The sequence below is a fragment of the Amblyomma maculatum genome, chromosome 1 (genome assembly GCF_055883805.1).
Source record: "Amblyomma maculatum isolate TAMU_Amacu chromosome 1, ASM5588380v1, whole genome shotgun sequence".
In the NCBI taxonomy this organism is placed as follows: Eukaryota; Metazoa; Arthropoda; class Arachnida; order Ixodida; family Ixodidae; genus Amblyomma; species Amblyomma maculatum.
This window is the reverse complement of record NC_139344.1, coordinates 48,553,678-48,568,491: the sequence shown is the minus strand read 5'-3', so window position 1 is coordinate 48,568,491 and position 14,814 is coordinate 48,553,678. Positions and strand designations below refer to the sequence as shown.

Below are 14,814 nucleotides of genomic sequence, written 5' to 3'. Positions count from 1 at the left end.
AAGGGCAACCTATTCTGGCCCTTAACAAGATAAACGAGTCCGGATTCGCAGTCGCGAATCAGCAAACACCGCTTATTTGGACTCACAGGTGGGAGCGAGAGGGGGGGGGGGGGGGGGGGGAGGGGGGGGGGGCAGTTTAGTTGGGAGCTCGTGGAAAAGCAATTTGAGAACTACCGGCCCAGAGGAAGATACCGTCGCCTAATTCGTCCAGAGACCATTCATGCGTTACGCATGAAGCCGTATTTTACGCTTTAACCCCAAATGCATCTTCAAACCTGTTTTCGTGGGTGCTTACGCGCATGTGTGCCTGTGTTCCTGTGCGCGTTTCCATGTTAAAAGAGGAATGAGAGGGGGCGCTGGGACGAAAAAGACGTTTTCACTGACAACAACAACGCCGAATTATGCTCTCCCAAGACCGTCGGCGACAGCGGATTATCTGTATAACGGGACGTTTAATGATGTAGCGTTAATATTTAGCAGGTAAGCACGTAGCTGTACAGAACAGGCAACGTTTAGTCGAGCTAAGCCACAACAAGGAAAGCTCGGATTGTAGTTTATAGCCTACTATAACGACTACTTTTCTGATGATAGTAACGACACGTGTAACGTTTGTAGCGTATACACCAGTAATGCCGAGCCGTTTTTTTTTCTTCTTCTTCTTGCAATTTGGTTGACAAGGTGGCCTGTCAGTAGTCATACTGAATAGAAAACTGGCGAAGCGAAACGATCGGGAACGTACTTGACATTGACTAATTTCTTGGAGAGAATGACTTGTAGAATGCACACAATTCTAGCTATTCGTCGGGCAACTTAATTTGGCGCGATGATAGTCGATTAAGCTTTATTTCTCTTCCATTTAAGTGCATTCCCATTAACTCAAACCATTTGCCAGCAACAGCACAAGTGACCAACAGTTTTTGCGCGGCGCGTTACAAATATACTACCTTTCAATTTCCATGCACATTTAAAACTGAATTTGTTTCTTTTGTACTTAATTTGTGACATACATATTTTCATTTGCAATTTATTTAAGATGTGTGATTTTCCTTAAGTTTCTTTTTTATCTTGCATTCGTGTCGGTTCATTATTTCCTTTGTGTATCACTCGCGACTTGATTTGGTTCTGTGTCTCATTTGCAACCATGCGGCTGTGCGCCGCTTGTCTGAGCAATTGCTATGTTTAAAGGGCTTCAGGGCTTTTACCTCAGCCTCCTCATTTCTGGCAAACAGGAACAGCAAAGACAGTCAGAAAGGAGGGAGGGAGGGAGTATGGAAAGAAAGAAAGAAAGAAAGAAAGAAAGAAAGAAAGAAAGAAAGAAAGAAAGAAAGAAAGAAAGAAAGAAAGAAAGAAAGAAAGAAAGAAAGAAAGAAAGAAAGAAAGAAAGAAAGAAAGAAAGAAAGAAAGAAAGAAAGAGGTGCTTCGGCTTTATTTGAGAGGGCCCGAAATTGTCATAAATAGTGAACTTGCTTCAGATTTGCTTTACCAGGGAGTTTTATCTGGGGCTACGGCGAACGGGCCATGTATAGGCAGAATGCTTTAATGAGTTTGCTAATTAACTAAATGCATTATTATTTCCATAACTTTTCTTTTGAGGGAACGTTGTAATTGCAGAGCTGGAACTCACCCTCCAAATAGTAGAGCCGAGGAAAGAAATGAATGAGAAAACTTACAGCGTGCGTTACGACAGCACAGATATCTCTCCCTTACAGCCGGCTTCACACCGTAACACAGGGGCAGCGAGCGCGTCTGACATAGATCGAGCCGCCCAGCGCTTTGCGTCACATTGTCGTAGCGCTTGATGCTCAGACGGTCGCACGACGGTATATTTTATTAGTTTCGCTTCGCCCACGGCCTCGTCGCTTTCTAGCTGTACTGCAGTGCAGTGATTGCGCACATTGAGTACCGACGCAGCGGCAAACATCGGAGCCACGAAGTGAAACTGGAAATGATACTGCCGCGCGATAATTTGGGAATCAATGTGATGTGAGCATTATGCATGAGGCAAAGCGTTGGGTGGAGCGACAAAGAAAGACCGTCCTAGTCTGAGCTCCGGGACCAGAGCGATATTTTCAAGTATGCAGTTTATGTGAAAGCTGGATATCTTTCATTTGTCGCCGTATCACTGCGCTTGGGTGGGCATTAATTATCGAGCGATTACTTCCTTATTACAAATTTACTCCATCTTGGCATTTCTCTAAACATATTATATCAGTATCATTGCACATATTGGTCCTTTAAACGCGTTGCCACCCTGGCATCAAAAATGTTTACTTTTTTCGTGACGACAGAGTATTTCTTCTCTCCTCGATTTAAATTCCTCTGCTTGATTTTGTATTTATTTTGGACTCAATTTCGCTCTTCTCTGCAACGGCCTCTGACAGGATAACAATATGATAAAAATATATGAAATATCGTGTAAAGCTGCTGCATCGGTGTACCTTGTACAAGTCGGTCCATCCCAAACATTGTCGCCAGCTTGGTCATCAGAGATTCAAGGTAGGCGCCTGCGCCCAGAACGACCATTTCCACGGAGTCCAGGAAGCGTTGAACGACGTCGGGATCTCGCGCCAATGCTTGCGCATGCGTCGGGTACAGGAACATCTTGTTGGCCTGGCGGAAAGGGCATAGTGACCAGATCCGCTCAGGCTTAGATAAGTCAGTAAGCCGGAGGAAGGAGCACCAATGCCAGCTACGCATTTGCGTTTCCTCCGCGCGGGTGTGTACGTCTCCGGCAAGAGCAACACGCACATATCGGGCATATGACAAGTCGTATACCGCTTTTGATCAGAGGTCTCAAAACGCGGCCCACGTGCAGAATGCGGTCTGCAACGCCATCTCGCGGGTCCCGGTGACTATAACGATTATATCAATTGCTTAGGAAGCGACGGCTCCCATATCATAGGTTACTTTCAATCTGCATCTCTTTTTCGGTGCTCGCTGTTTGGCACTGGTCAGTTGGTTATCGTGTTTTACTCTACAAATGAGCGGCTGAATATACTATCTGTACAAATCTCAGATTAATAATGACCGACATACCCACAACCTAAACGGTCATAGATGTAATGAGATGTCCGTTGCCTTCTTCCTTTTCCGCTACCGTCCCGTGGGAATCGAAAGTTAGTAAATTTGGCCTGCGTGGCGAGAACGGTTTGAGATCCCTGCTTCGGGCGTTGGATTGTAGATATTTCTACAGTCTCTTACGAATCTGGTACTCTCGGTTTCCCTCTCACTTGGCGTGCCGCTAGGACACTCAAGGAAAAAAGAAATTGAGGGTCTCTTAGATGTCTGTTAAGAGGGGAATGGCAAAAGCCTACCACTCCTCTTCTATCACTTGCCTCTCATCGCTAAGCATTTTTACTTTTTTTCCAGTCAGTTCCAGTCATTCAAGTCGTCGTTGGACATACTGGTCGTTTCTTAGTCATGATTAGTCATGCCTAGTAATTGTAGTCATTATTACAAATAGCTAAGCATTTTTACTCATTTCCAATCAGTTGCGGTCATTTCAAGTCATCGTTTGACATATTGGTCCTTTCGCAGTCATGAGGAGCCACGCCTAGTCATTTTACTTATTTCCAATCATTTGCGGTCATTTCAAGTCGTCGTTTGACATATTGGTCCTTTCGCAGTCATGATAAGCCACGCCTAGCCATTGTAGTCATTACCGCTCATAGCTAAGCATTTCTATTCCTTTCCAATCAGTTTCGGTCATTACGAGTCGTCGTTTGACATATTGGTCGTTATTAGCAGCCATGATGAGTCATGCCTAGTCATTGTAGTCATTACCACTTATCGCTAAGCATTTTTACTAATTTCCAATTAGTTGCGGTAATTACAAGCTGTAGTTTGACCACGGCCTCCTGAGTTTGACTTATTGGTCATTGCAGGTCATTTTTAGTGATTATTAATAATCATTATTAGGTATTATCATTAGTCATTAACTGTATCGCTGTCTACTTATAACATTTATTCATCACCATCAATCGTGTACACCTAGCGCGCACAGCTCTTGTGCACAGCTTCCGCGCACAGATTTTCGCTCCATGAGCCTAGATAAAAAGAAAAAAAAAAAAAAAAAACCGGCAGAGACGCTTCAGGCCCGTTTCACAGGCTGCGATTTTCACTTCCTAATGCTGCGATTTACGACCGTCTGACACAGACAGAAGAGGTGTTAGACGCGAGTTAAAGTTCTTTCTCCTAGTACTTTATTGGGCGCGTATGTTAGCGTATTTCACGTATAACTGCCATGCTTCACGTGGCATCTGGGAGCCGTATTCGCCGAAACCTAGGTTTGAAAGCTACCGTTTGTCAACTTTTCTCGCAGATCCTCGTTCCTGTCCCTACATGCCATTTGCTACTCGCGCAATAAGTAATCTTTCAATCTGTGCCTTTCTTATACTTCGAAAACTCGTTATTATACAACCACAATATACTACATTACATGAAAGACCACACGAAAAAGATACAAAAGGACTAATTTACACGCCGTATGAACGTGCTTGCTCGAGCAGCGTGTCCAAGTCGGGAACCAAGGGTCCTGGAAGACCTGATTCTGGTCTCACCCTCCTATATTAATGGCGAAGCCCCTTGTTGGCGGCGCCTGCCAGTTTGACAACGCAGGGAATGGTGAGCCGGCCACAAATCGTGAGCAGGGATTTCACACTAAAATGCGCCGCAGAAGTGCAGAAGCGACAGACAGCACGCGTATGCTTTCTCCAGCTACACTATGTCGAGTATGTACGTGATGGTCTAGCAGCTTGTTTGGCTGCCCCCATCTGCATTACCTAATAACCAGCAGGTTGAAATGTTTCATCTCTCACACTCGGCGCACTTTAAGAACTGTACAATTTTGTACTGAGCGCAACTATACAGGAAACGCGCGTCTCCCGCAAGTCTGATGACGTGAGCGGAAAATTGTGTGCGACGAGGCCGCCTTATTTTCGTCTTTTACCTTATATTTCTTGACTGTCGCTAGCCATGTATCGAGGTCATAGGATACGGGCAGGATCAGCTTGGCGCCGACTGTGAAGCAACTCCAGCAAAGCCAAAATCCTGCCACGTGGGTTATGGGAGCTGTAGTTACTATGACGTCATTTCTTCGGACCATCCTCGAGTTCTTATGCCTGCGTCGCATAAAAAGCACATATGTTCACTGATTTTAAATGACGAAATCTGTAAGGCCAAACTTGCGCAGGGCTAGACGAAATTCAAATTGTCTAAGATGCTAAAGACCGCTGGGATGCAGGAACCAGAGTCAGAGACGCTAAAGGATGGTGGGATTCAGGAACCGGAATCGCCTGACGATGTCCGATTGACATCCGTTTGCACTTTGGTCCATCTTGGTAATAATGCACCCGGCACTCTTGCCGGGTGCATTATTTTCCTTGACTGGAAAAGCCTTCAGTCTGTTTGGTAGGTAACCTGCCAAGCTGTTAGGTTTAAGCGCCCGCGGCGTGCCGGGAGCAAAGAAAGGCGCCTGTGTGCTGTGCGATGTCAGTACACATTAAAGAACCCCAGGTGGTTAACATTTCCGTAGCAGCTTCCACTACGGCGTCTCTCATAGTCCCAGTTGCTTTGGCACGTTAGGTGCCACAAACGAAACCGAAAGCAACACTATATGTAATTTACAACGATATCTCTTGGGAGAACTAAATATAATTTTGAATACAGGAAAAATATTAAACGGGCACAGACGAAATATGACCTACAAATGGCTCAACTTTATGCTAAGCCTAGCTGCCATCCAGCAAGTTTCAAGTGGAGATAGTGAACCGCATTAGGTTATTTTAAGTCCTGGGCGGACAGCTGCTCGATTGGTTTGGCATTTTAGGGTTTAACGTCCCAAAGTGACTACTACGGCTATGAGAGATGCCGTACTGGGGGGCTCCGGAAATTTCGACCACTTGGGATTCTTTAACGTGCACTGACATCGCACCGCATACGGACGCCACTCCGTTTCGCCTCCATCGAGACGCAGCCGCCACCGGTCGGGATCGAACCCGGGAACTCCGGCACAGTAGTCGGGCATCTTAAACACTGCACTACCGCGGCGGGGCAGCCAGCTGCTTGAACATTTTCATCCGCATTGAAGTCAGCATCGAGTGGCGGTTGATTCGAGTAGAACAGAACTCTTGACATCATTCATGCATGCCATAACCAAAAATCATCTTAATGAAACGCATAAATTTCTATTCTGATCCTATTTCAACTGCAGTGGTCTGGAAAAGCAAGATATTTGTAAAAATAACAAATAAATATTATTTTTAAAATTCCCTAAACACTTTCCTGAAATTTCCTGAAAGAAATTCCCTAAACACGTCCCGGAAATTCCCTGAAGGAGTCCCTTTCGCCCATTTTAGCTGGTACTCTGCACATGACTTTAAGGAGTCATCTGCAGAGAAAATAAAACAAGCACAATCAAAACTGGCTCAAGACCAGCAATATGCTACGAAACTGCAATAGCTTACTTGTTCTTAGACTTTTCTTTATGATCATATCCCGCAACTTGTTCCATTTTTACCTCACCTCATCTCGCCAAGCATGACAAGGAGACTTTCATTTACCCGACGGCCAGAAGCTGGGCCATCCAGTTGCGGTGAGAGGCGACGACACCCTTTGGCTTCCCGGTGGTGCCGCTCGAGTAGAACACGGTTAGCGGTGCTTCAGGGGAGGCCGCGGGCACGGCAACAAACTGGCTAGCCTGGTGCGCGCCTAGCAGCCGCTCCAGACTCACCGTGTCCTCGGAGTGGACGTCGTCCATCATCACCAGCGTCTGCGGAATTTACACCGAATGCAGTTACGTATCAGATATAACTGCGATTTTTTTTTTAATTTTTTGGTTGCAGTCGCTTGCGGAAGCGTTGTAGCATTTCCGCGGTGTCAATCTCAAGTGGAAACGGGGTCTATTTGGACGCGTCACGTTGCACACGGGAGATGAGACGTTGCATTACTTTGCACGAGGACCTGTCCTGCCCGACCGGCCTAACTGGCGTCAAACAATGCCTCGTTCTTTGGAGCGGGTCCAGCGCAAAGCTTGACCGGGTCCAATCTTTTTCCTACGACTCTCTATGCGTCCCCGTTGCTACTTTGGCAGCAAAACATCTCCTTAAATCAGTTCGCCCGGCATTCTGGGGATCATTTTAGTGACTAATCATAAACGAATTACTTAGCGCCAGTTGGAGAATTTCCTTCAAAAATATGGGGGAGGGGGGGGGGGGGGGCACTTTAGCTTTGCATTTCAGGGCATTACGCTACAGCGTCATTTCAGATTATTGCCTCATTCAGAACACTAATAAAAGCTCTCGGCGATCGGACACTCCAGGCCCAGTGATGCACTGTCTGGCGTGCACTAAACCGTTAAATCACATGAACATGCGCGGTCGCAAGCTACGTAAACGGGAGTTCCAACCGCTATGCGCACTGCGATAAATACGATACTTACGACGGATGCGCACGTAGTCTGAACGCGGCTTAACTCTCCGGGGTGGCGCAATGGTTAGAGCGCTCGTCTACTGTTCCCAAGGATGCGGGATCAACCCCGGCCTCGGTGGCCGCTTTTCGGCGGAGGTGAAAAGCAAGGCATCGGTGTGCTGTGTGATGCCAGTGCACGGTAAAGAACCTCAGGTGGTCGAAATTTCCGGAGTACTCCACTACGACGTTTCTCATAGCATGAGTCGCTTTGGAATGTTAAACCCCACAAACCAAACCAAACCAAACCAAGTGCGTCTATAGCGGCGCTTTACATGACCATATTTTAAAGGGTTTTGCAGATGTAGACTGGTGCTTCATTAACTGATATTCCGGAGCTCCAGATATGTTCCCCGCAACAAATAAATAACTTGTGGCAGTCGCAGACAAAAGGATACTGCTCACTTTATATATAATTTTCCTTTGCCTTTGACTGAGATAAATCCTTAGCATGAGGGCGATGTGGGGGTTAGGTGAAAGGAATCGATACGCAACGAATCTTGCTCTAGTGTCCCCTGCAATTGAGTCCTCGCGATCACCAGCAGGCTTGGTGAACAGCCTTTGGAGAAAGAATACGCGCCTCCGTGGAAATTGGTTTGGTCTGACAACCCAAATGTGTCAAGATAAAAGAAAAATAACGGACAGAGTGTATACTGATAGATATACTGTTTACGTTTCTCGTGAACGTTGTTGTCATAAACTATGATACTGTACCTAAATTCGATCTTTTCGCAATTAGCTGCGAATAATAGATGTCCAGCAAATTCTCAATAGATATTTATTGTTATTTGAATCGACCTTGGAGAACGACACTCAACATCTGCGAGTACATACTCGTTTCCAGCTTAGTAATCGAACGTAATGGTGTATACCGGGCGTTTCAAATTATTCCGAAAAAAATTACCTTTGAAAAACGTGCAACTTACTTTGTTGAGTCTGTGCTGGTTGATTGTGCAGCAAGACAATAGAGGGTATAGAGGGCAGTAAGATGAGAATGAAATTAATAACTGGTGATGGATTAATATTAACTAAGTTTTTACACGTTCGTTTTAGAACCCATAATTACAGTGTGAAATCGAAGGCCGCCAAAATCGAAGTCGAACATAGTTCTTTGGTTTGTGAAATTGGCATTGAGGTTTGAGATATAAAACGTGAGAAAGACGCTTTGAAAGCTCCTTGGGTTGGCTTTGTCTCGTTGCACACGGAAGAAATCGTGTCGTCTCGCGTGCTGTCCTCCCGGAAACATCATCTTACACGCCATAAAACAGATATGAACTGAAAAAATGTTTCCACCAATAAAAATATTCCCAACTCTAAACTACAAAGCTGTCTGATGTGACATGGAATCTGGGAGAAGATAACAAGGTGAATAAATAAGCGCTGCTTTATCTATGTTATGCGCGCCAGAATGCGAATTAGGCCCAGAAGCTACGTTGTTAGTTTTCTAAAGCGAATTAATGCAAGAATCGGACTTCTTACCGTTACAGAGGGCAAGCACTTGCGAACTTCCTTCGCAGTGTCGACAGTGCTGGCGTCACAGAAGATTGTAGTTACTTGACAATTCTTGAACTGGCGCTCAGTTTCATCTGTGCGAAGAGGTAGGCTCTCATTAGCGAATTGAAAAATTAGGGGACACTTAAGCTCCGCCTTTAAATGTTCGGCATGATAACGTTAATGACCTGCGGTTCCCTTCGCGGACCCTCGTTCACGTGCATGCATTTCGCTATCGCTTAATCCTTCATTCTTTAGTCTGCGCCTCTTTATCTCACATACATTCATTGCCACACAGTCCTAAGATACCACGTTATGTGACAGGTCACTCGACAAAAATATTGTAACGGGGAAAAATATATATACAAACGAGGAATAAAGATGCATATACAGGGAGAAACAGCCAAGGTGCCAAACAATGAGGACCGAGCGTTTGGCGCACTTCGTCTACCTCGTCGACCACACGCCAGCACCACACTTCGTCCTCTTCTTTCTCTCAGCTTAATGCCGTGGCAGTATAAATTCCCGATTTAACCATGGCCGCACGAATGGGCATACGTGACTTAGGAGTAGCGCGCTTGACTCGGGATCCGAGAGTTTCGGCGAGTATTATACTATCATTATACCAAAAGATCTACTCGATCTGATTGTTGCGGTCAACTCGGCCCTGACGTCACACAGATCGCCTACCAGTAAGTTCCCGGCCATGTGCACCTGCCAACCACAACCTGCCAATGATAAAAGATCGTGAGTTTTCGCTCACAATACCGAAGCAGGAGGGCTGATATGCTATAGAGAACGGGGTGTGAGACAGGTGCATGATCCTCTTCTGTGTGTGAGGAGTTCTACCGGCCTGCAACTAAGGCGACTGCCCCACCTTCCGGGTCTAACCCCCGAAGAGCGGGATAGTCACTCTGTTGAAAAAATAAAAGTTCTGTCTCTCTCTAGCTCGCAGTGATTTGTTGCGATCGTGTTATCGCTTTTCATAAAAAAAAAAAAAAAACCTCCTCTAATAAACGACGCAGTAAACTGCCGGTAGAGGAATCTTCCAAATTAGTTACAATGTGCTAGATGGACTTTGTGTATCGCTAAACAAAAGCGCTTGAAGCATGCTGCCAAGAAGCCTCGCCGCCACGGGCAGACTCACAGGCGACTATCGAATTGAACGGCATGAGAAGCTACGGATTCGTGCGGACGCAAAGCGAGTTGGCTTTGCAGGCGAGTGAATGTTCGTCTCCCGAAGGAACAGAGTTGGTTCGTGCCAGCGCTCTTACCGTAGGTGAGGCTCGTCTTGGCGAACACTACGCTGCCACCGGCGAGTACCGCGGCGGTGAAGGCGAGCAGCGGATTAGCTCCGCGGGTGCCGCAGACTCCGACCACGTGTCCAGGCCGGAAGCTCAGGCCATGAAGTCCGGCTGCCATCCGCCCAGCCGCCTCAAGCAGCGCCGCGTAGCTGTAGGACTCGCCTGTTGCGTCGTCCACCTGCAAAGGCGAAAACGTGTAACATTTCCCAGCTAGAAGGCAGCAGATATGAAGCCAAATGTCAGGTGGAAAGCGGAAGCGGGGTATTAAAAAAAAAAAAAAAAGTCAGTGTGAGGGTGAAGAAAAAAAGTGAATTGCTACGTATTTGTTGCCACTGCCGATAGCGACGTTGGCTTCTCTCAGCACCAACTCACTGCGTCATCGTCATTTTATTGCCATAAGCCTTCGGGACGCTACTATTAGGAGTACATAAAAACAAAAAGAAAAGCTCTTCCCCTAAAAATAGACGTCCGCGTCGCTGCAGTACTGCAGTCATCGAACCAACCGCGCGATTATTGGAGTGCTTGGCTTTACATAATGCAGTGCAGTAAAGTGGATGTTTCGGGAGATGGTCCCGAGCTTACCAATAGTTTATACACTTCCAGGCGCCTTTTTACGCGATATCCTACGGAGCCCTTTAGGCTAAAAAACCGCCGCTATCACGAAAAGTCCTGATTGGTTGACGGAGTCATGACGTCCTAACGCATGACCTCTCGCGGCAATTGCAAGCCCTAGACATTCAAATAAAGGTAACGAATCGGGGGAGAATCTTAATTAAGCCGAAATTGGCAGGGAGACGCGGAATGGGCCCAGGCCTTCTGCATGCCATACGAGCACGTAATGCCTATAGGATGGTCGTTGGTGCCAAGCGTGTTAGAAGGGCAACTAGTGAACGCGCTGTGGCGCGTACCACTTACTAACGTGTGTTTTGGAATGTTTAAGTTGCAGTAATAATGCTGTAAAAAAGTTGAATGTTTTAAAGAAGAAAACGTTTTCTTTAAATTTGCGGAATGAAAAGGCGGTGTTAAAGGCAGTACTGCGTCTACCCTTAAAACGAAAGCGTCCTCCTAATACGTTTATTAAACACTAACATGGCCAAAAGCCCAGAGCATTTCTCTATAAGCGTCTGAGCCGCATAGGCTAAATGGGAGTGTAGTCATAGGTTCTTGCGCAAGTCGACCATTAGCCACACGTGCGCAGCTAAAGTTACTCGAATTAAGCGACGCTCTTCCGGATGAAAGCCCGCAGGCGGCCTAATGATGCGTGCAACTCCACCTTCCGCCTCGCGCGTACCGATACGAGAAGAAAATATAGTGTGTTGGTAATAAGTCAACATTGTATTTACGTTTGCGCATTCATTTCTTAACACAGAGAGCCAAGGAAAGGAAAACGATAGGTGCAGTGTTTAGAGCCGGGATGCGCGCAGAGTGGGTCGGCGGGTAAACGCGAGTTACACTGTAGTCAAAATAAAGAAGAAATTTGCATATTGGCAGGACATGTAATGCGAACGCGAGACAACCGATGGTCGCTAGAGGTAACGGAGTAGGTTCTAAATGAAGGGAGGCATGAGCAGATGGGATTATGAAGTCGGCGGGGATTAAGTGTACGCAGCTGGTACAGGGCCAGTTTAAATGGATATATGATATATGAGAGGTCTTCGCCCTCCAGTGGGCTTTCTTGGTTCCGCCCGTCCTTGAGAGCTGGAGCAGCGAGCAGCTGGCCTGGATTGACGGAGGCGGCCACGAGATACGTTCGCTACCGAGTGAAGGGGGCTAGTGTGTCTAACTGCAGTGTACAGAGTCAATCAGATTAGTTTTGAGTGGTCCAAAGAGCACTCCGCACTCTGCCTGCGACGCCTGGCGGCGATCATTAGGTTCGAGGTTACTTGGGTATAGCGCCACCAGCGTGGACGCTGCGGCTTTCGCGGCCGGGCTATAGGTACAGGCCTACATAATCTGTGCCTCGCAAGCGCCGACTTTTGATCATTTAAAGAGCACTGACAGCTGAGCTGCGAACATTTCTGCGAAGTTTTTCGATGGCATCGCATCGCTGGAACGCTTTGCGCATAGCCAGCAGTCTAGCTGTGGCACTTTCGCAGTTCAGCTGGCATTGCTGGCATTGTTCCTTAGGTGATAAAAAGACGGTGCTTCCGACGCGCAAACCTGTCTGTACCCTAAAGGCCGGCCGCAAATGCCGCAGCGTCCACGATTGTGGCGCTATATCGGCCAAGTAATCTCGAACTCAGTAATCGCCGCCAGGCGTCGCGGACGCTTTGCGGAACGCCCTTCGAACCACTCTAGACAAGTGTGGTCGACTCTGTACTTTACCATTTCCGCATGAATGACGTGTGCATGGCAGGTAATCAACGTGCTACGGAGTCGAGGTTCCGTTTGCGAAAATCTACACATGATGTAACTTTTACAAACTGCCACTAAAGACCTGATTTTAACAGTTGAGGAATTAAGCAATAGCATTTATTAAATCCGCTTACCAGTTCACCGCGTTCATCTGTTTTGGGACGCCCGTCTAATGTGTCACAAAATCCATCTTTGTACTAAAAACAAGACACTTTTTTTTTTTTAATTAGCCGTAGCTTTCGCTAAAGAGTCCTGTCTTCAAGACAAGTGCAAGACAAATCATGGTGTCGCAATGAAGTGGCTTACTCGGGCACTGCTGCCTGCTGTACACAATGCATGTGCTGTACACAATACATGTCATCGCACCTCTGGTCGCCGTTAATTTTCCTACTCTCAGAAATTCAGATAATGCATGCGAGAGCAGGTCAATACACTCGCAGGGCACTGAACTTTACAACCATTTGGAAGCTCACACACATTTCTGCAACCAGCAGCCGTCCTACCTCAATACGCGAGGCTGATATGTCAGTTTTAACTCGAGGTGAAACTCGTCGCAATTTTATGAAACTGCCTAAGTTTACCGGAATTAAACACCACTAAGTACGAAGGGAATGCAACTTTCCGTCTTTCTAAGCGTGTGCTGTTACGTCCAAGATCATGCGAAGAGTGTGATCAACCGGCCATACCCCGATGCTCGCTTCCCGCTCGACGGGTAACGTGCGAGTGGAGTGTTCACTTTCCAGTGCGACCCGGTGTGGCATTTAAAAACGTTTCAAAAACGTTTCAGCCTATAATCTCTTCAAAACTACGAACCACCGTCCGCGAAGAAGAAAAAAAAACGCGAAAAGCGCATCTTGCTGCGTGTACTAACGGTGCTAATCTAACACCTACAGTAGCTGGGCGCATCACCTGGGTACTATCTTGGTGCGGAAGCAAGATACGAATTTATCCAAACGCTGCACACCGTTACGTTTTGACGTAACGGTGAGGAGTGTAAGCACTTACCAGGGCAATTCGATCACCGTACTTCGTGAAAAGGCGCTTGATGAATTCGCCGAAGTCTGCATCGGGCATCTCGATTTCCTGCACAGTTGATTTGACGACGTAGTCTTCAACGCGAGCGCTCACGTAGTCTGCGAAGCATTCTTCCCGTCGCTTTTCGCCGCCGGGATGAACCTCTCGACATTCGGCGGAGAGCATCGCAGATAACTCTGTTAGCCTCGGTTATTTGGGCTCGGTATTCTCCTCACTACACCCGATATAGGGCAGCAAGGCTTCCAACGTGCGTTCTGAAATAAAGAACGCCGAGAAAAATTCAACATAAATGGGACGCATAATAAGGGTACACAGCGGACAGTCGCAGCCAATGTTGTCGTTGACCTCCGGGACAGAGGTACTATAATGAATACTCCCTGATTTTATTGCATTTCTATTTTTCTCGCTCTTTTTCATTATACTCAAACACCCCCATACCCTTTTCATCGCTCAGGTTTGCCATCCTAAGCAGCGAACGAAAATAATGGTGTAAAATAGCCGAAAATAACTGGTATGATACAGCGTCCCGGTACCCCTGTACTGGTATTAATAATTCTGCACATAACTACCCAATTTCACATGACGTGACCTCGCGTTCACGCACAAAATAGTTCTGAAAAAAAAAAAAAAAAACGAAAACGTTTAGTTTCTGCCCAAATATAAGACCCTTGAGCTCACTGGTCACCAATCACACGGTATCTTCGAGTTAAATGCACATTTTGCAGTTATTTTTGCCAAATTATTCGTTTACTTCTTGGCCATTGATCTCCACCGCGATGGATGCCGCAACTGTTGAGGCATTGCTCGCCATCTATTAGGCCTGGGGTCAGACGTATAGCAGCCATACATGAAAGGAGGGAAAAAAAAAAGGAACCGTCACAACATGCGATTTAAATATGAGAAACTTCGTGTAGAATTCATAAAACGCTCCTCCCAATCCACTGCTGTGTTTCAGCTGCTCGCAATTCTTAGTTACTTAAGCTGCGTTACTGAAAAGGAGACACCGCTTCATTGCGTACGGGGGTACAGGAGGGAACGTGTTCACTTATATTTTAACATAATTAGAAGTAAACTTCTAATACATCATTACAACATTCCACTATTTCGAAGTAACATACTATATACATATCATCTAAGATGGAATTCATAACCACTGTGCACTGTA

At 46.4% G+C, this 14,814-nt stretch overlaps 1 protein-coding gene across 1 annotated transcript in view; it reads right to left on the bottom strand.

Annotated features, from left to right (window-relative positions):
- The window catches only part of LOC146202313 (uncharacterized), a 36,087-nt gene extending 22,232 nt beyond the window's left edge, over window positions 1–13,855 (bottom strand). Inside the window, exons 1-6 of the mRNA XM_084584397.1 lie at window positions 13,620–13,855; window positions 10,230–10,437; window positions 8,944–9,050; window positions 6,561–6,769; window positions 4,949–5,120; window positions 2,439–2,610 (exon numbers count right to left, since the gene is read on the bottom strand). Of these exons, the coding sequence (XP_084440523.1) occupies window positions 2,439–2,610; window positions 4,949–5,120; window positions 6,561–6,769; window positions 8,944–9,050; window positions 10,230–10,437; window positions 13,620–13,814 (1,063 nt within the window). The 5' untranslated portion in view covers window positions 13,815–13,855. The remainder of the gene's footprint in view (window positions 1–2,438; window positions 2,611–4,948; window positions 5,121–6,560; window positions 6,770–8,943; window positions 9,051–10,229; window positions 10,438–13,619) is intronic.
- Between the last annotated feature and the right edge of the window lie 959 nt (window positions 13,856–14,814).